General features: G+C 49.8%; 1 protein-coding gene across 5 annotated transcripts in view; it reads right to left on the bottom strand.

The window, feature by feature from the left end:
• DOT1L (DOT1 like histone lysine methyltransferase) overlaps positions 1 to 19,155 on the bottom strand; it is a 73,266-nt gene that overhangs the window by 43,555 nt on the left and 10,556 nt on the right. For all 5 annotated transcript variants that reach the window (XM_081895361.1, XM_081895359.1, XM_081895360.1 and 2 more), the window contains exons 2-7: positions 12,097 to 12,140; positions 9,441 to 9,515; positions 5,118 to 5,181; positions 3,208 to 3,436; positions 2,338 to 2,432; positions 1,098 to 1,160 (exon numbers count right to left, since the gene is read on the bottom strand). In XM_081895361.1, the coding sequence (XP_081751487.1) occupies positions 1,098 to 1,160; positions 2,338 to 2,432; positions 3,208 to 3,436; positions 5,118 to 5,181; positions 9,441 to 9,515; positions 12,097 to 12,140 (570 nt within the window). The remainder of the gene's footprint in view (positions 1 to 1,097; positions 1,161 to 2,337; positions 2,433 to 3,207; positions 3,437 to 5,117; positions 5,182 to 9,440; positions 9,516 to 12,096; positions 12,141 to 19,155) is intronic.

Below are 19,155 nucleotides of genomic sequence, written 5' to 3'. Positions count from 1 at the left end.
GCACTGGTTTGTTTCTTAGAATTCCCCGTTGACGACGGGTGCAAGGCTTCTAGTGACCTAGGGTGTGTGCGAGGTGGGAAACCTCGAGTCTGTAGGCTGAATGGGGCCCTCCAAGCCCTCAGGACTCATGTCCTCTCTCTGACCCTCTGCCACACCCCCGAGTGCTTTTGCCTTCCTCTTGTTTGCCTGCAGGGAGAGATGAATGTGTAGAACCTATGGCAGCTGCATGGACTAGGGCTCCGTCCACACTGTACATTTTTCAAGCACTGTAATACCACTTTAAACAGTCGTTGCATTCCCCACCCCCCAAGAACCAAACCCTCCAACATTTCTCTGATGAAAATAGGCAAGTCCTATTCTATTATTATTATTATTATTATTATTATTATTATTATTATTATTATTACTACTACTACTTATGTCATTTTACTATTTATACCCCTCCCATCTGACCTGGTTGAATAAAAACATCAAATAAAAACATCAAACTTTTTTTTAAAAAAACTTCCCTATGCAGGGCTGCCTTGAGATAGCTCAGGGGTCACATTAACTCCATACCCTCCAACTTTTCTCCGATAAAAATAGGGACGGCCAAAGGAAAAGCGAGACATTCCGGGATCAAATCAGAAACCGGGACGGCTTCTGTAAATCCAGGACTGTCCCTGGAAAATAGGGACACTTGGAGGGTCTGCCAAAGCGCTTTAGCAATAAGTGTTTCTTCCCACAAAACTCTGGGAGGGGGAAAAGGGATCTCCAAGCCGCTCCAAGCCCCCTTAGCAGACTACAGTTCTCAAAATTCTTTGAGGGAAGAAGGCATGACTGTTTACAGAAATATCATAGCGCTTTAATGTACAGTGGGCATGTGGCCTAGGTGTAACCTTCCGCAGAAAAAGTCTGATAGGTGTCGCATCTGTTTGTCCGCCCGTTCTGGCTCACCCACAATTGGCATGTGCCCCCCCCCCAAGACCAGAAAAGGTTCTCTGCCCCTACACAAAGGTGTAGCCTCCGAAAACCCCACACCAAAACAGAGGGGGAAGGAGGGTGATTTGCAACAGGGCTTGGTGGGAGGTAACGTTTGCGGTTCCGTTTCAACTCACTGTGTAATCTGCATGTTTTTTCCCATACCATTTCATCCACTTTCTGAATTCTTTGTCCATCGTCTGGAAAGGCAGGCAGCCGGGAGAGAGAAGAGGGGAGGAGAAAGCAGGTGTGCTGTTAGTGGTAAATTGGATAGTGACCCGTTTCCAGCAACCTGGGGGAACACAGCAACTGCGGCAGAGATCATTAACCACCAAGGACTTGCACCAGCCGAGAACATTTTTTTCTTTTTATAATTATCCTGTGTTGTATTGACTGCATTTAGTGCTCTGTTTTCACCTGTACTGCTTGTGGCACACGCCCCAGATATTTTACACAATGGAAATAATTCTGGATATATATTTTTATCATTTCAAAGATGCTGCAGCTGGACGCCCTACTGTATCAAGGCAGAATTTAAGGCACAAGATTGCAGGCTTGGGGTATCTACATGAGCACCCAATTGCTGAAGTAGCACCATTTCTACAGGCTGTAAAAGGAAAGAAGTCAGGTTCTCTCAGTGAATACTGTATTTTTTGCTCTATAGGACACACTTTTTCTCCTCCAAAAATGAAGGGGAAATGTGTGTGCGCCCTATAGAGCGAATGCAGGCTTTCACTGAAGCCTGGAGGTGTGCACCGACCCCTCTCGCTCTCCAGGCTTCAGGAAGCTATCCGCAAGCCTTCGGAGCGCTCTGAAGACTTGCGGACAGCAGCCTGGAGCCTGGCAAGCACTGCGCCAACTCCCGCTGCACTCGCCAGGCTTCAGGCAGCCATCCGCAAGCCTTCTGAGCACGGCAGGAGTTCCCGCTGTGCTCGGAAGGCTTGTGGATAGCTGCCTGTTCTGGGGGCTGGGGTAGAGGGAAGCTCGGGCTTCCCCCGTCCCTAGCCCCGCAAGATCCAGGAGCAATGGCGAGGTTGCACGCAATCTTGCTGCCGCTCCTGGACCTGGGGGGGGGGAATAATTCCCCCCCCAAAAAACTAAGTGCAACCCTATGGTCCGGTGCGCCCTATGGAGCGAAAAATACAGTATTTCTTTCAGATTCTTTAAAACAAGCATGCACACCCCTCAAGTCTAGATTTCTCTACATTGCACTTGGCTTCTAATCATAGCTGTCAACTTTTCCCTTTTCTTGTGAGGGATCCTATTTGGAATAAGGGAATCTCCCTTAAAAAAGGGAAACGTTGACAGCTATGCTTCTAATGTAGGTCACAGGATGCTCCCACCTTCTAACCCCACAAACAAACACGAACTACGTACCTCCGCATATTTGGCCGGAATATCTGCTTTCTCCACGCCATAGTGATGCTTGCAGTTTGTGGCCGCTGCTACCTGAAGAACGACTTGGCCCACACCTGAGACAAGAAGAGTAGAGGTAGAAATGGAGCAGAATTGACTATACCCTTCCAGTAAAGGTAAAGGTAAAGGGACTCCTGACCATTAGGTCTAGTCTTGACTGACTCTGGGGTTGCGGCGCTCAACTCGCTTTATTGGCCGAGGGAGCTGGCGTACAGCTTCTGGGTCATGTGGCCAGTATGACTAAGCCGCTTCTGGCAAACCAGAGCAGCGCACGGAGACGCCGTTTACCTTCCCACCAGAGCGGTACCTATTTATCTACTTGCACTTTGACGTGCTTCCGAACTGCTAGGTGAGCAGGAGCAGAGAATGAGCAATGGGAGCTCACCCCGTCACGGGGATTCGAACCGCCGACCTTCTGATCGGCAAGTCCTAGGCTCTGTGGTTTAACCCACAGCGCCACCCACGAACCCTTCCAGAGTGAATGCTAAATACGCCCACCTCTCCCTCCCAATTCTGCTAGTCATTAGTGGAAAACGACAAGCTCGGTTCGGGGGCGGCTTGGGGGCCATTTAAACGACCCCCTTGGGCCGCAAATTGCTGACCCCTGCTCCAGGACATGAGGGGACCAAAAGGGACCAAAAGCACAGCCCTGCTAAAGAAACCGTGGTTTGGCCATCACATCCAAAGTGGGCCATTATTTACACAGCTCAGCTGCTTCCAAAGCAAACTGGTATACGCTGCTGAATGTCCTGCAGAAGAAATGAAACAGTTTCACATAACGATAGGTTTCAGAGAAGACACAGGAGAGGGAAGTGTACGGCAACCACTCACCGCTGCCCAAGTCTACAAACAGGTCGTCCTCGGTCATTTTTATCTCATCGATCATCTGAGCAACCAGGTCAAAGGAAGTTTCGCCATACACCTCTGGGGAAAAGGGTTCATAGTTGTTGAGTTTTTCGGGGTCGGTCACCGAGTGGTTATAGACTTGCTGCAGGATGTGGCGCAGGAGCCCATTGGTGGGGCGGGTGTTCAGTTTCATGGGCTGCGTGGTTCCTTTCCACTGGAGAACAAAATGGGAGAGGCAGGAGGGTGAGGGGCGAGAGACACGCATACACACACTTTAGCACGTGCGACAGGCCAACGAAGGCGCTTCTGTGCCTCTCATAAAACACTAGAACCTGGGGTGCCCAGTGAAGCCGGCAGACAAAAGGAACGACTGTGGAACTCTGTGGAACTGTGGAATTCACTTGCACAAGATGAAGTGGGGGCATTAAGAGAGGGGGAGACAAATTCAAGGAGGAAGATAAGGCTATTGTGATGGCTATTGCTCTGCCTCCGCTGTCAAGAAGCAGCAGCAGGGAGAAAGGAGGAAAGAAGTGAGAGGCAGTTTCTCCTGCCAAGCCAGGGATGCCATCCCTGTAGGAGCAGAGGAGAGGCTCCTTAACTTGGCAGGGGGGGGGGGGGAATAGGGGAAATATAGGACTAACTGCGTCTTGTATTGAATCAATACAGAACATAGCATTTTGCATTGAAACCCAGGACAATCCTGTATTATGCAGCACAGGTGGCAACCCTACGGGCGCTACTGTGCCGTGTGGAATATTCCAACTCTGTGTGGTTGAAATGTAGCCTCATGCAGAAACGTGTCCCATCTATTGCTCCACCCACTTCCCCTTCTGCCTCCTCTGCAATGTGCTCAGGAAGGCTGCCCATAACAGAATGCGACCCTTAGGCTGGGGTTGGGCAGGTCCCAAACCCCCACCCCGGGCTAAAGAATTGGGGTTAGAACTGCTATAAATAAGTAATCCCTGCATTGCTGGGGGTTGAACTAGTGACCCTTGGGGGTCCCCTCCTACTCTACAATTCTAAGTAAAGGTAAAGGTAAAGGTATCACTGACCATTAGGTCCAGTCGTGGACGACTCTGGGGTTGCCACGCTCATCTCGCTCTATAGGCCAAGGGAGCTGGCATACAGCTTCTGGGTCATGTGGCCAGCAGGATTAAGCCACTTCTAGTGAACCAGAGCAGCGCACGGAAACGCCGTTTACCTTCCCGCCAGAGTGGTATCTATTTATCTACTTGCACTATGACATGCTTTCGAACTGCTAGGTTTGCAGGAGCAGGGACCGAGCAATGGGAGCTCACACCGTCGCGGGAATTCAAACCGTGACCTTCTGATCAGCAAGCCCTAGGCTCTGTGGTTTAGACCAGCACGCCACCCGCGTCCCTTCAATTCTAAGTAATCCAGGCTAAATTGAGAAAAGGGGGGGGCACTATACCCAGCATGTCAGAGCACTAGGCCTGCCAGTGGGAGCAAGCAGAGAATTAGCAGGACTAACTGGCCTCAAAAATCTTGGAAAGACTGGCAACTTAAATTGACAGAATATGCACAACTTGCAGATTTAAAATACAGAATAAGAGAGCAACAAGAACATATGTTTAAAGAAGATTGGAAAACTTATATTGAGTATACGGAAAATAACTGTGATAGATGTAATGGTGGAAAACTGATTGGAATAGTTTTTGTAAAGTATGCAGGGATGTAAGATATGCAAAATGAAGCATGGAAAGAGAAGAAGGGAAGTCATTTTAAAGTATGTTTATTTGAAATTGTAAAACAGAAAATTTAATAAAAATTATATATAACAAAAATCAGGCTACCCGCCACCATCAAAACAACAACAACAACAACAACAACCACCCGGAAGCCATGCAGTGCGGATGGGCGGGGCACATACATACCAGCTGGTGAATGCTATCGATGGCGCGGTTGTATTTGTCACAAAGCCTCTGCATGCTTTCAAAGCTGTTGATGAGAAGAAGGGAGGAGGGCGGAAGGAAAAAAGGAAAAAAGTTATAGCTGTCAGGCAAATTAAGATGGGCCTAAGCTTTCTAGGCGTGTCTCCCCAAAACATAATACATGCTACACAGATGCCTACATCTTCCTTGTAGTTCTAATCCTGTGCCACTCCCAAAAGGAATGTTTTGTCTGCAAAGTCTTCTTTAAAAAATACCCCAGCACCTTCTGTAGCCTGGGGCCATCCAGATGTTGCAAGACATAAATCTCATTATCATCACCCCCGACCACTGGTTGTAGTAACCGCTGGGAGACCAACGATGTCTGGAAGGCACCAGGCTTAGGGTGGTTGCCCCAAATCAACAAGTATTCTGGGACGAGAGTGTTGGGTTTGCATTTGGTTTTCCAGAGTCTTCCTTCCCAGCGAAGGCTCTGCCTTTCAATATCCGGCGGCAGGTGGCCAACTCCACCCTGCCCATCAAAGTGGCCCTTGGAAGGCTAGCATCTTTGGGATCTGGCCCACCAGCCAGATCCAGCTCTCTACCCCACCCTCCCCATTGCATTCATCCACTCAGGTTACCGTATTTTTCGCTCCATAAAACACATTTTTGTCCTCTTAAAAACTAAGGGGAAATGTCTGTGCGTCTTATGGAGCGAATGTGTGGTCCCTGGAGCTAAATTGCCGGAGTGCGACACGCTCCTGAGCTGCTCTTTGGGGCTGGCGGGGGGAACCCGGGCTTCCCCCGCCAGCCCTGGGAGCAGCGGGCCGGCTGCGCGCAGATGCCCCGCACTCCTGAGCAGCTCTGGGGTAGCCCGCGAAGCCTCCGCAGGGCAGCAGGATGAAGGCTCCCCGCTGCCCTGCGGAAGCTTTGAGGGCTACCCCAGAAGCCAGAACAGCCAGAGGGAGCGCTGCCTTCATCCCGCTGCCCTACGGAGGCTTCACGTGGCTACCCCTGGCTTTTGCGGGAGGTGGGGGAAGGGACAGAGCGTGCGGCTCCGTCCCTTCCCCCACCTCCCAGAAAAGCCCCCAAGAGCCGTGCTCCCTTTAAAGAGTGCGCGGCTCCTGAGGGAGGTAGGGGGAAAGCCAGGAGGCTTGCTTTCGCTGAAGCCAGGAGGGCAAGAGGGACCGGTCCGCACCGATCCCGCTTGCTCTCCTGGCTTCAGGGATGGCCCCGCAAAGGCTCCTGAGCGAAGAGGGAGGAGCGCTCCCTCTTCACTCAGGAGGCTTCTTATTTCATGTTTTCTTCTTCTAAAAACTAGGTGCGTCTTATGGTCCAGTGCGTCGAATAGAGCGAAAAATACGGTATGTCCCGCAGAGTTCCCTTTAATTATATGGAACAGGACTGTAGCCTCCCAAACGCTTTAAGAGTTCCAGCCAGACAAGTTTGCAAGCCTAGTTTAGAAATATTTTTTAGTGAAATGCTTTGCGCTATACAGCTCCAGTTGCCCATCATTTCTGGGATTGAGGTGGGGGTTTGGAGGGCTAGGAAAGTCTCCCCCCCCCCACACCTCTAAAACCTGGAGAGCCTATGTCAGTCCCTGCAGACAGCACATGTGGCCTGGCTTGGTGCAAGAGAGCTTTTTATTTTTATTGCTTATTTGTTTTCTTTATTGAATTAGTATACCGCCCTATATCCTCAGGTCTCAGGGGCGGCTCACAAGATGAAATCGCAATACAAAAACACAAAAGTACGTAATAAAAATAAAAACAAGAACAACTCATTAATCCTCCCCATTCCCCAACACATTTTAAAAGGGCACTGGATGTCAATCAGCCAAAGGGCTGGTTAAAAAGGAATGTTTTTGCCTGGAGCCTAAAGGTGTATAATGAAGGCGCCAGGCGGACCTCCCTGGGGAGAGTGTTCCATAAACGGAGAGCCACTGCAGAGAAGGCCCTATTCTCATGTTGCCACCCTCCAGACCTTTCGTGGTACAGGCACAAAGAAGGGTCTTCGAGGGTGATCTCAGGGTCCAGGTACGTTCACAGAGAGAGAGGCGATCCTTGGGGTGTTGCGGTCCTGAGCTGTTTTATAGGTCAAAACCAGCACTCTGAATTATTATGCCCCGAGGTTGGGATGGTATGGGGATGAGGGACCAACTCCCTTCTCATGCGGGGGCCCAATTAGTGCCATTGCCTTCCGTTAAGAGTTTCCATGGAGGCGCAGGTTACAGCAACAGCCAAGGCGACATTTTTCCATCTTCGCCACATCAAGCAGTTGGTCCCTTACCTTTCCCGCCCCGCCCTGGCCACAGTGATCCATGTGACGGTCACCTCTAGGCTTGACTACTGAAATTCGCTCTATGCAGGGCTGCCCTTGAAGCTGTCCCAGAAACTCCAGCGGGTGCAAAATGCTGCAGCGAGGCTCCTTACGGGGTCTCTGCCATGGGAGCATATTCACCCAGTGCTTTTCCAGCTGCACTGGCTCCCGGTGGAGTACAGGGTCAGATTTAAGGTGCTGATTTTGACCTTTAAAGCCCTTCACAGCCTAGGACCCTCGTACCTACAGGACCACCCTAGCAGGACCTTAAGGTCCATAAATAGCAACACCCTAGAGGTCCCAGGCCCTAAGGAAGTCAGATTAGCCTCAACCAGAGCCAGGGCCTTTTCAACACTGGCTCCGGCCTGGTGGAACGCTCTGTCTCATGAAACCAGGGCCCTGCAGGATCTGATTTCTTTCCGCAGGACCTGTAAGACAGAGTTGTTCCGCCTGGCCTTTGGCTTGGAGCCAATTTGATTCCCTCCCCCTCCCCCTCTTTCTTTTTTCTTTTTTTCCTTTCTCCTCCTGTGATGAGGCCGCATTTTAATGTTTTAATGTTGTATTTTAATCTTGTTTTTAAGTTGTATTCATTCAACTTGTTTTTATTATTGGTTGTTAGCCACCCTGAGCCCGGCCTTGGCTGGGGAGGGTGGGGTATAAATAAAATTTGTTGTTGTTGTTGTTGTTGTTGTTGTTAAATCAGCCCTTCCTTCTGAACGTTGAGGACTGGAATCTTGCTTCCTGTTTAATGGGGGGGGGGGGAGAGCTATAACTCAATGGGAGAGCATCTGCTCTGCTCTCCCAGGCTCAATCCCAAGCGGCATCTTTACATACTTTAACCCCTGTCTGCAACCCTAGAGAGCCGCTGCCAGTCAGTGTGAACAATACTGGGCTAGATGGAGTAAGGGTGTGAGGCTATTTGGAGTCCAGAGGACGGGAAATTTAAGGGGAAGGTCTGCAGCTGAGCAACAGAGCATTTCCTTCTGCACACAGAAGGTCTCAGGTTCAGCCCCCACCCCCTCCACATAGGGACGGGACCCCGAAACCCTGGAGAACTCTGCCAGCCAGTGCAAGCGATACTGAGCCTTGCTGCCTTGGGCTCTAAAGAGACTTGCTGAACAGGGCTGCCTGGCTGGTCTGAAAATCCCATCTTTTTCTTTCTTTTTTTTAAACCAGGATTAAAGAATCAACTCAGGTCAGGAGATAGGGAAAGGAGGGGCAGCACGGGAAGTCACGTGCCCCATTGCATAATCAGATTTCAAACATCAAGGGGAGGGAGGGGGAGAGAGAGCAAAAATCAGGGCTGCTCAGCCATTTCAGACTCTTCATCAACTCCTGCAGTCAACAAAAGCCAAGAGGTGGGTTCCTCCACCCAAGGCAGTTTTTCATCTCTATTTTCACACGCACTTTGTGGGGAGGGGGGAATAACCCAGGACACTCCCTGGCCTGTTTGGAAAGACCCCAGGGGGTGGGGAGGACCCCTCCCTTCTCATCCTTGCAAGGAGGACATGGAAGCAGCAGGAAAAATCTCATTTTGTTTACATTTGTGAACAGGACAAATTAACCGTTTAAAGGAGTAAAGGGCAGGGGAGAGGCAAGGGAAGGGGGGGTGAAGGGCAGAGCCCTTATCAGAAAGGCTGTCTTTATCAAGCTCTCTCAAACATGGAACAGCTGAAGAACCCCCTTGCCAAAAGCTTCCAACTTCCAGAGTGAATCTACAACAAAAGGGACACGACAGCAGCCACTCCACATTGCTCCCCCATATCACCACCTGAGAATTTGGGGCTGGTTTAAAATAGAAGAGAGAACCACTGAATCACAGAATTGTGGAGTTGGAAGGGACCCCCAGAGGTCATCTAGCCCAGCCCCACGCTGTCCAAGGCAGTTCCCATCACCCCTATTTGCCGTGCTGGTTGGGGGCTGACTGGCGCTGTGAGTCCAGCGATGACTTCTAGGGGGAGCCATGGGGGAGGAAAGTAGTGAGAACTAAGGAGAGACTCTTATCCTTACCTTTTAGTATCATAGTCAATTAAAACATAGTTTTCCATAGCAAGCTTCAGGTCTGGAATTTCTTCGCAGACCCACCTGAAAGGAAAAGAGGGTGTAGGTGAAATAAATATGAAAATAATGCCGACGCCCCCCCCCCCAATCACTAGATCATTTCCTCCTCCTTTTGGCAAGCCCAGCTCTGCCCCAAACACACCGATAATTTTGTCACGTTTGCTTGTTTCTATATCCTGCCTTTCTCCCAAGTTGGGATCCGGGGCGGTTCCCAACACACAAAGCAGTAACAACAAAACAAGAATCATTAAAATACCGTATTTTTCGCTCTATAAGATGCACCAGACCACAAGACGCACCTAGTTTTTGGAGGAGGAAAACAAGAAAAAAAATATTCTGAATCTCAGAAGCCAGAACAGCAAGAGGGATCGGTGTGCAGTGAAAGCAGCGATCCCTCTTGCTGTTCTGGCTTCTGGGATAGCTGCGCAGCCTGCATTCGCTCCATAAGACGCACACACATTTCCCCTTACTTTTTAGGAGGGAAAAAGTGAGTCCTATAGAGCAAAAAATACGGTACATCACAGCATATGCAGAGCCAGCAGTTCAAATCCAGTTTGCCCTGATAGCAACCCTGTGGTCAGGACGGCCTGTACCTCCGTTTTGATATTACCAAATCTTGATATTATCCTTCCAAAGGACAGTGTGGAGGTGCACACCTGAGGATCTTAGCACCCCAGGGAAGGTTTGCATCGTGACATTTTAATATCTTTAAGACAGCCTGGTCTCAAGCCATAAATGGTTAGGGGCTCACTGGCAGACCAAAAGGCCAAAGGTGGCTACTACTGTTAGGTTTGTCTTGTCTGATTGTGTATTTTGTGGTTTTATACTCTGATTTTATCCTGTGAACCACCCTGAGACCTGCAGGTATGGGGCGGTGTATAAATTCAATAAATAATAATAAAGTATACTGCCATCTATGCAGGCAAAAGGTAAAGGTAAAGGAACCCTGGACGGTGAAGTCCAGTTGAATTCAACTATGGAGTGCAGTGCTCATCTCTGTTTTCAGACCGAGGGAGCCAGCATTTGTCCGCAGACAGCTTTTCCGGGTCTTGTGGCCAACATAACTAAACTGCTTCTGGCACAGGGAACACCATGATGAGTGCCGGAGTGCACAGAAACACCGTTTACCTTCCCGCCACAGCGGGACCTATTTACAGTGGTGCCTCGCAAGACGAAAAGAATCCGTTCCGCGATTCTCTTCGTCTAGCGGTTTTTTCGTCTAGCGAAGCAAGCCCATTGACAGCTTAGCGGATTAGCGCTACAGCTGTCAAGCGGCTTCCAGCGATCAGCTGTTAAGCGGCTTATCAGCGGAACAGCTGATAAGCGGCTTAGCGGCTTAGGAAAAGGGCAAAAAAAGCGAAAGAAACCCGCGGGGGGGCGCAAGATTTTTTTCGTCTTGCGAAGCAACCCCATAGGGGAATTCGTTTTACGAAGCGCCTCCAAAACGGAAAACCCTTTCGTCTAGCGGGTTTTTCGTCTTGCGAGGCGTTCGTCTTGCGGGGCACCACTGTATCTACTTGTACTGGTATGCTTTCGAACTACTAGGTTGGCAGGAGCTGGGACAAAGTAATGGGATCTCACCCCATGGCATGGATTTGAACTGCCGACCTTATGATTGGCAAGTCCAAGAGGGTCAGTGGTTTGGAACACAGCACCACCTGCATCCCCATCTATGCACACTGTGATTTATAAAGAACAGGTATGACTGGTCCCTCTCCCAAGGTGTGAGATGGAACAGTGATCTGGCTCAGTAGAAAACAGCATGCTAGGTTCTTGTTTAAATCAGACTTTCTACTGAGATTTATGGGTAGGATCTCACTTGGTTTTTAAGAGAAAGGTCAAAGCCAGGGTTTCCCAAACTTGGTCTCCAGCTGTTTTTGGAAAACAACTCCCATCATCCCTAGCCAGCGGGGCCAGTGGTCAGGGATGATGGGAATTGTAGTCCCAAAATTACCTGGAGGACTCAAGTTGGGAAACCCTGGTCAAAGCTCAAGGGCAGAAAATGCTTTGACCGCCCAACACCTTCAATCCTTTTCTAGGGGAGGCAAATGTGACTTTAAAAGAAATGAACCAATTCCTTCATACTAAGGCTGTGCAGAAATATGACAGCTCCCTGTCACTTTGGAATAGCAGGCATGTGACCTCCCTTCTCCAGACCAGCTAATCAATGCAACATACTGTACTCCCACTTAGCCAAAGCTGTCAATGGCGGCTTTGATTCAGACTATTTACGAAAGCATGTGCCCTTTTCAAGACAGATATAGCCTCATAGTCTTATTCCCAGTTGGGGAATGAAAGGCACTTGCCCCACACTGGCTGATACTGGTCTGGGGACCCCGGTATGGTCCTGACCTGGTTATAAGGCAACCCTCCAGCGTTTTAGGCAAAACCGGGTTTTCATTTTAATGCAGGGTAAAACATGCACCATGTTGCAGGAAGCTGTGATTACAGAGCAAGGATATAAAAAGGAAAATCCTTAGCAAGAGCAGTGTCACTATCACTACTGGCAGATGGGTTTCCCAGTTTCCACAGGCTGCAGAGGAAGGGTGGGGGGGGGGTGAAAATATCTGGTTGCAATGCAGATCGGCTGCTGCTTAGCACCTACCGAATTGTCTCAATGATTTCGTGAGCAGCATCGTGGTGTTTGTCCTGAAACAACAACAAAGAAAGAAGGTGGTTTCGGGAACTGTCTGGAATGAGAGATCACCCACGTTGGCTGGCGGATCACCAAGGCTCGTTGGCTTCTACAAACCCCTCATTATTTGCAAATACGGATAAATGAAAACTGGGCCAGGGGAGTGATCAAAAGTAATGTTTCCTAGTAGATGCATGTGTTGCGGCTGTTATTTTAACAGGCTAGCTCTATGCTATCTAATTTCCCCGTGCCCAAAGAGGACCCATTTCCAAAAACTTTCTTCTTGCAGAGATGAGGAACCTGTGGACCACTGCCACTGCAGTGTTTGGAATTAGCCAGGCACATTTTCCACCTGGATTTCAAACACTTGCGACCAAGTGAAGATGCCTGGGTGCCGGGATGGCGCCTGACGTCTCCACCATCTGAAGGTGAATGCCTGGAGATCTTCGGATCTGGACTGTTTTCACACTCTAATACCCCATCCTGTAGAATTCAATCCATCAATCTGCACTATCAGAATGAATTTCAGGAACCAAAATGCTTTCTCTGTGCAGCCTGAGCAGGAGCAGTCAGCATAAAGAAAAAGAGGTCGGAATGGGCCAATATATATGTGGACCATCCCTGGATCAAGTGACTGTTTTTCTTTAAGATCTCAAAGCTCTTAACCCGGCTCAAGGTTGTCCTCTGAACTAGCCAGATAATCAATCACGGTCAGTCCATCATTTGAAAAGTAAGTCTTTAGAGCCACCGTGCCCAAAAATGGCAACTAGGCATTCCGTTTTGGCAACTGCAGCCTTGGTTTAAGGATCCCTTTGGTCCCTATCTTACATAGCTGAGTTTCTAACATTTTTTTTTAGAAACAGCTGCTGGAGGGCACTTCGTTGACTATCCCAGTACAGTGGACGCTCAGGTTGCGAACGTGATCTGTGCGGGAAGCACATTCGCAACCCTCAGCATTCGCAACCCGCAGCACTGCGGGTTGCAATTCGGCGCTTCTGCACATGCGCAAAGCACGATTTAGTGCTTCTGCGCATGCGCGACCGCCAAAACCCAGAAGCAACCGGTTCCTGTACTTCCGGGTTTCGGCGCGTCCGTAACCCAAAAAAACGCAACCTGAAGCGTCTGTAACCCAAGGTTTGACAATAGTACGCAAGTAGGGAAGGAGAGAATTGCACAAAAGGCTGTGAAAAGCAAGGAGGCCTAGGCCGCAACAACTGCACGCCAAGTAAAATCCACACAAAGTAAGAGTGGCGACCATTCACACAAAACATTTCTGCTTGCAAAGCAGGCTCTGCAGTTTGGCCAAGTGCAGCCGCTGCCTCCTGGCTTAGAGCCAAGGAGGAGGTTGTAAACCAGCCTTACAGATTAACCAGTACGCTAGGGGGAAACCTCGTTTATTTATCCAAATATTTATCTCCTGACTTCCAGGGTTTCCAAGGTGGCTGACGACATAATACACAGCCCAGTATTTATTTATCGGAAGACACACAAATAATAGTAATGACAAAACTCAAGCAACAGTGAAACAGTTCAAGTTTACAGCTAGATCATACATTTCACATCTTAAATAACCAGGCGTCAAAAGTGTAAGGCAGACGACCCCATGCACCCTCCTCACGGTTTACTCCTCTTTTCTTCCCAACTAATAGTTCATGCAACACTAATGTCTCACAACGAATGTAACTGATCTGTAGAAAACACAACTTGAGAAAAGAGACAATGCACGGATTTTTGTAAACTAAGAAATCTTTAATTTTTAATTATTTTTTTTAAGTTTAAGGCAGGGTGGAGTCCCTTTTTCGCTTTGTCAAGGGCCTTGGGGCTAATCAGCTGGGAAATTGCACTCCATTCGTGGGCAGGGCTGCCCCTCTTTTCTCTCACAAACACACGCACCTCTCCAATGACAACAACAACCATTTATATGCCTCCCATCTGACTGGGTTGGCCAAACCACACTGGGCAGTTTCCAACAAATTAAAAACATTCATCACAATAAAACATCAAACACTGCAAACTTTTCTATGCAGGACTGCCTTCATATGTCTTCTAAAAGTCAGATGTTTATTTCCTTGACATCTGACAGGAGGGTGTTCTACAGGGAAGGCGCCACCACCAAGAAGGCCCTCTGCCTGGTTCCCTGTATCCGCACTTCTCGCAGTGAGGGAACCGCCAGAGGGCCCTCAGTGCTGGACCTCAGTTTCTGGGTTGAACAATGCAAGCAGAGATGCTCCTTCAGGTGTACACACACATTCACACACACCTTCTCTACCCTCTTCCCTCTCCCAGTAGGCGGGAGGAACAGTTGTCTCCCACTGATCACTTGCATGAGCACCTTTCAATATTCACTGGGGAAGGTGTTCCAAGGCCTGGGTGTCCCACAAACAAAAAGCCACCCCAACCTACAGTCTTGAGTTGCCAGCCACTCACCTCCCATCTGAAGGTAGAATCACCCAGGGCAGGGTGCCTGCAGGTGAACTTAATTTATATTCAGGCAGGATCCCCTGGGACTGAGTAGGCAAATGCCTTTTCTTCTTATGAAAAGTAAAAAGCCAATAGTGACTGGCTGTGTTTGAAATTCGCACCTGGCTATCGGTCACTCGTGACCAAGCGAAGATGCCTGGGAACTAGGATGGATGCGGCCTCTCCCCCATCTGGGGATTCTAGGATCTGAAGTGTTTTCACACACTAAGGCTCCATCCTGTAAAATTCTGTCAGTTATATATTATCTGCAAAATCGTAATGAATTTCTGGAGCCAAAATGCTTTTTCTGTGCAGCCTGAGCAGGAGTGGTAAACAACGAGATAGTGAATTATTGTTTCTTCACTTACCCCAACCCACTGCCCTGCTCGCAGCTGTGAAGAATACCCCAATGTTATGAATGGTCTGTGTCACCATTAAGAAAAAAAATATTGGAGTAGGCCAATATATATGCGGACCATCACTGGATCAAGCTGACGTTTCCTCTTTTAAGTTCTCAAAGCTATTAAGCGTGCTCAAGGTTGTCCTCTGAACTAGCCAGATGCTTAACTGAGAATCAATCAGTCTCAGCCCATCATATGGAAAATAAGATATTAGAGCAGTCTTGCCCAAAAGGGGCAACAAGACATTCCGTTTTGGCGACTGTAACCCTGGCTCAAGGAGCCATTTGGCGCCTAGCTTATTATATATCTGAGTTTATAACACTGCCTGGGTGCCCCACAACCAAAGAGGCACCCCACCCCCCCGGTCTTGAGTAGCTGCCACCCTCCCTTCTGAACATACAATCTCCCAGAGCAGGATGTCTGCAGGTGAACATAATGTAGAGTTAGGCAGGATCCCCTGGGACTGAGTAGGCCAGGGATCGGCAACCTAAGGCCCATGGGCCACAAGCGGCCCACGGGGGTCGTTTAACCGGCCCACAAGCCACCCCCGACCTGAGCCGTCCACTCAGTGAGTCCCCGCACGCTGAGCTAAACCAGTGCAGCGCGGCAACTCACTTCCGTGGTGCCAAAAATCACGTCTGCGCAGGCACCAGAAATTGCGTCTGCGCAGGCGCAGATGCCGGAAATTGCAGGTGCGCGCGTGATCCAGCCTATGGAGCGATCTCCAATGGAGTGAACCCTAAACCTTGCTGACCCCTGGAGTAGGCCAAGGCCTTTTCTTCTTTCCAAATGTAATACAGTGGTGCCCCGCTAGACGAATGCCTCGCAAGACGAAAAACCCGCAAGACGAAAGGGTTTTTCGGTTTTTGCGACGCTTCGCTAGACGATTTTCCCTATGGGCTTGCATCGCAAGACGAAAGCCCATAGGGAAATCTCGGGGACCTTTTTTTAAATGCTGGCGGTGGGGAGCAAAGCCTTCTCCCCCCCTCCGGACTTCAGAAGAGGTCCAGGAAGGCCGGCGGGGGCGAAAGGCTTTGCTCCCCACCGCCAGCATTTTAAAAGCGGTCCGGGATAGCAGGGAAGCGCTTCCCGCTATCCCGGACGGCTTTTGAAGGCAGGCAGGGGGGGCAAAGACTTTTGCCCCCCCCTGCCTGCCTAACCGGGGGCTTTTAAATCGCCCCGGGACTGTCCGGGGCGATTTAAAAGCCCCCGGACGGCTTTTAAAGCCTCCCCCCGCCGCCCGGCTTCGGGGCATCGTCCCGATGCCGGGCGGTGGGGCAGGAACGCCTCCCCCAGCCGCCCGGCTTCGGGGCATCGTCCCGATGCCGGGCGGTGGGGCAGGAACGCCTCCCCCAGCCGCCCGGCTTCGGGGCATCGTCCCGATGCCGGGCGGTGGGGCAGGAACGCCTCCCCCAGCCGCCCGGCTTCGGGGCATCGTCCCGATGCCGGGCGGTGGGGCAGGAACGCCTCCCCCAGCCGCCCGGCTTCGGGGCATCGTCCCGATGCCGGGCGGAGGGGCAGGAACGCCTCCCCCAGCCGCCCGGCTTCGGGGCATCGTCCCGATGCCGGGCGGTGGGGCAGGAACGCCTCCCCCAGCCGCCCGGCATCGGAACGATGTCCCGAAGCCGGGCGGCAGGGCGAGAAAGCCTCCCCCCGCCGCCCGGCATCGGAACGATGTCCCGAAGCCGAGCGGCGGGGCGAGAAAGCCTTTGTCCCCCCTGCCTGCCTTCCCAGGGGCTTTTAAATCGCCCCGACAGCGGAGAAGTCCTCCGCTGTCCCGGGCGATTTTAAAATGCCGCCCGCCAGAAGAGGTCGGGGGAAGGCGTTTTCCATAGGAACGCATTAATTGATTTTCAATGCATTCCTATGGAAAACCGTGCATCGCAAGACGAAAAACTCGCAAGACGAAGAGACTTGCGGAACGAATTAATTTCGTCTTGCGAGGCACCACTGTAAACCAGTAGGGCCTGGGAACACCGCCAGAGGCCAGGGCAGATACAGACTGACATCAAACCGGCAAGATCACGGTTAGGCAGGAAGGAGTTTTAAGAAACATCTAAAGGCAGAATTAAAAAGTGAGTTAGTCGGCTCTCCCCCTCACGGCCCCCTGATTCCAGGCCGACCATGAGCCACTGAGTGACTAACTCAGGGCAACTGGGACGCCTGCCCACGCTCACTCTCTTGTGGGGTTTTACATGGAAGGGTGTCATTAACACCGGGCCTTACTCATCTCTGTGGTTAACCTTTAATGAAAATGTTAAGAAGCAAGGCTGCTCACTCACTTGCCTGGAGGGGAGGAACACCCACCCAAAAAGCAACACACCAGACTTGGAACACTCATTTCAAAAAGGGAATTTGACTCAGCTCCTCCCCTGCCCCTGAAAAGGAACTAATTCAGTTCCAGTTCAATTCACAGGTCGTTCAAGACTTTTACAAACTGCTCTGCTAAATTATAAAACATCCAAACACACACACACACACACACACACACACACAAATGGTATGTTAGCAATTGTTTTGTTTATTTTGCAACAATTTTGATCCTTGGGCTTAAAAAGCAACATCGCTTTTCAGATGGGTAGAGTGACACAGTGTTTTTCAACCTTTTTTGGGCAAAGGCACACTTGTTTCATGAAAAAAATCACGAGGCACACCACCATTAGAAAATGTTAAAAAAATTAACTCTGTGCCTACTATATTGACTATATATAAAGTAATTCTCTTGAATAGGAATCAAATAAACACAAAGAAAGTATTTTATAATTACTTTATTATGAAATAGTAAGTAAACAGAAATATGAAAAATTATAAAATACTTTATTTTTAAATCTTTCCAATTTTTCAAACGGCACACCAGGCAACATCTCACGGCACACTATTGGGCCGCGGAACAGTGATGGAAAAACACTGAACTAGATAAACCATCACAGTGACCGCAACCCGAGGTTTAAGGTGCCATTTGGCAATTGGACTATAGCAGGGACGTCCGACCAGTAGATCGTTATCTACTGGTAGATCCCCAGCTGATCCTGGTAGATCGCGAGATCCTTATCATGTACAAGAAGTTACAGGGGGGAAGCAAAAAACGTCTGTGCAATCCTCTCCTTAAAAAGCTCAACAACTCTGGTCAATTCACCCACCCACCCACCCACGCACATCCCCTCCTCCCTCCAATGACAATGCGTAGATCACAGCCAGATTTTTTATACTGGGAGTAGATCACAGTCTCTTGGGAGTTGGATATGCCTAGACTATACTGTGCATCTGAGTTTCTGACACTGGATGTAGTTCAAAACGCCTGGAGAATGCCGGTTTGGGGAAGGCTGACGCCCAACATCTGCTGAGCCAGAGAAGTTGTTGCCCTCACGCAGCATCAGTCCAGGGCAAGTGGAGTTTACGGGGCCAGGAGGGAGAGAAGCACATGGGCACCTTTCTGGCAATTCTAAGCTGGGAAAAGCCACAGCTCAGTGGGAGAGCACTTGCTTGGAATGCAGAAGATCTGAGGCTTCATCTGCAGCATCCCCAGGTAGGGCTGAGATAAGAACTTCAATCCTTAAAAAAGGTCAACAACTTTTGGTCAGCCCTTTGGTCGGCCCTCATGCATGTTCTGGCCTTCACTGGAAAAAGTTTGGGCACCCCTGCTGTAGAGCCATTGCTGGTCAGTGTAAACAGCAGTGAGCAAGGAGGAGGAACGGTCTGTGACTCAGTGCGAGACAACTTCCTGCGGTCCTAAGCCACATCCATCGTCCAGAACCAATTCTGCTCTTGAGGACCACAGCAGATCTTGGATGCCGCTTAAAACTGACCTTCCGCTCAAATGATTATGAAGACCTCCCTGTTCCAAAAAAAGCTTTTTTATCTCTAGGAGTTTACGTTCCTGTTTCCTAGCTCACCTTTGCTGGGTGTGAGTGTGTGTATGTAAGGAGGGAGCAATGAGAGTGTTTGCAAAGTGAAGTCGTGGAGGACTCCTAGCAAGTCGAAAATAAAGAAAAACTACTGCTGTTATAAGGGCTGTAGCCACAAATGCAAAGGGTGGGGAGGGGGGGGTCAGCTTCAGAAAAACCACTTTCTGAGTCATCGAGGGGGCAGGGAAATTAGGGAGGATTATTCAAACTCTGCAGGATTCATCTTACCCAGATAAGAAGAACTACGCACTGTTGATTCATTA

This window comes from Podarcis melisellensis, assembly GCF_964234715.1.
Source record: "Podarcis melisellensis genome assembly, chromosome: 18".
NCBI lineage: Eukaryota > Metazoa > Chordata > Lepidosauria > Squamata > Lacertidae > Podarcis > Podarcis melisellensis.
This window is presented reverse-complemented; position numbering and strand designations above follow the sequence as displayed.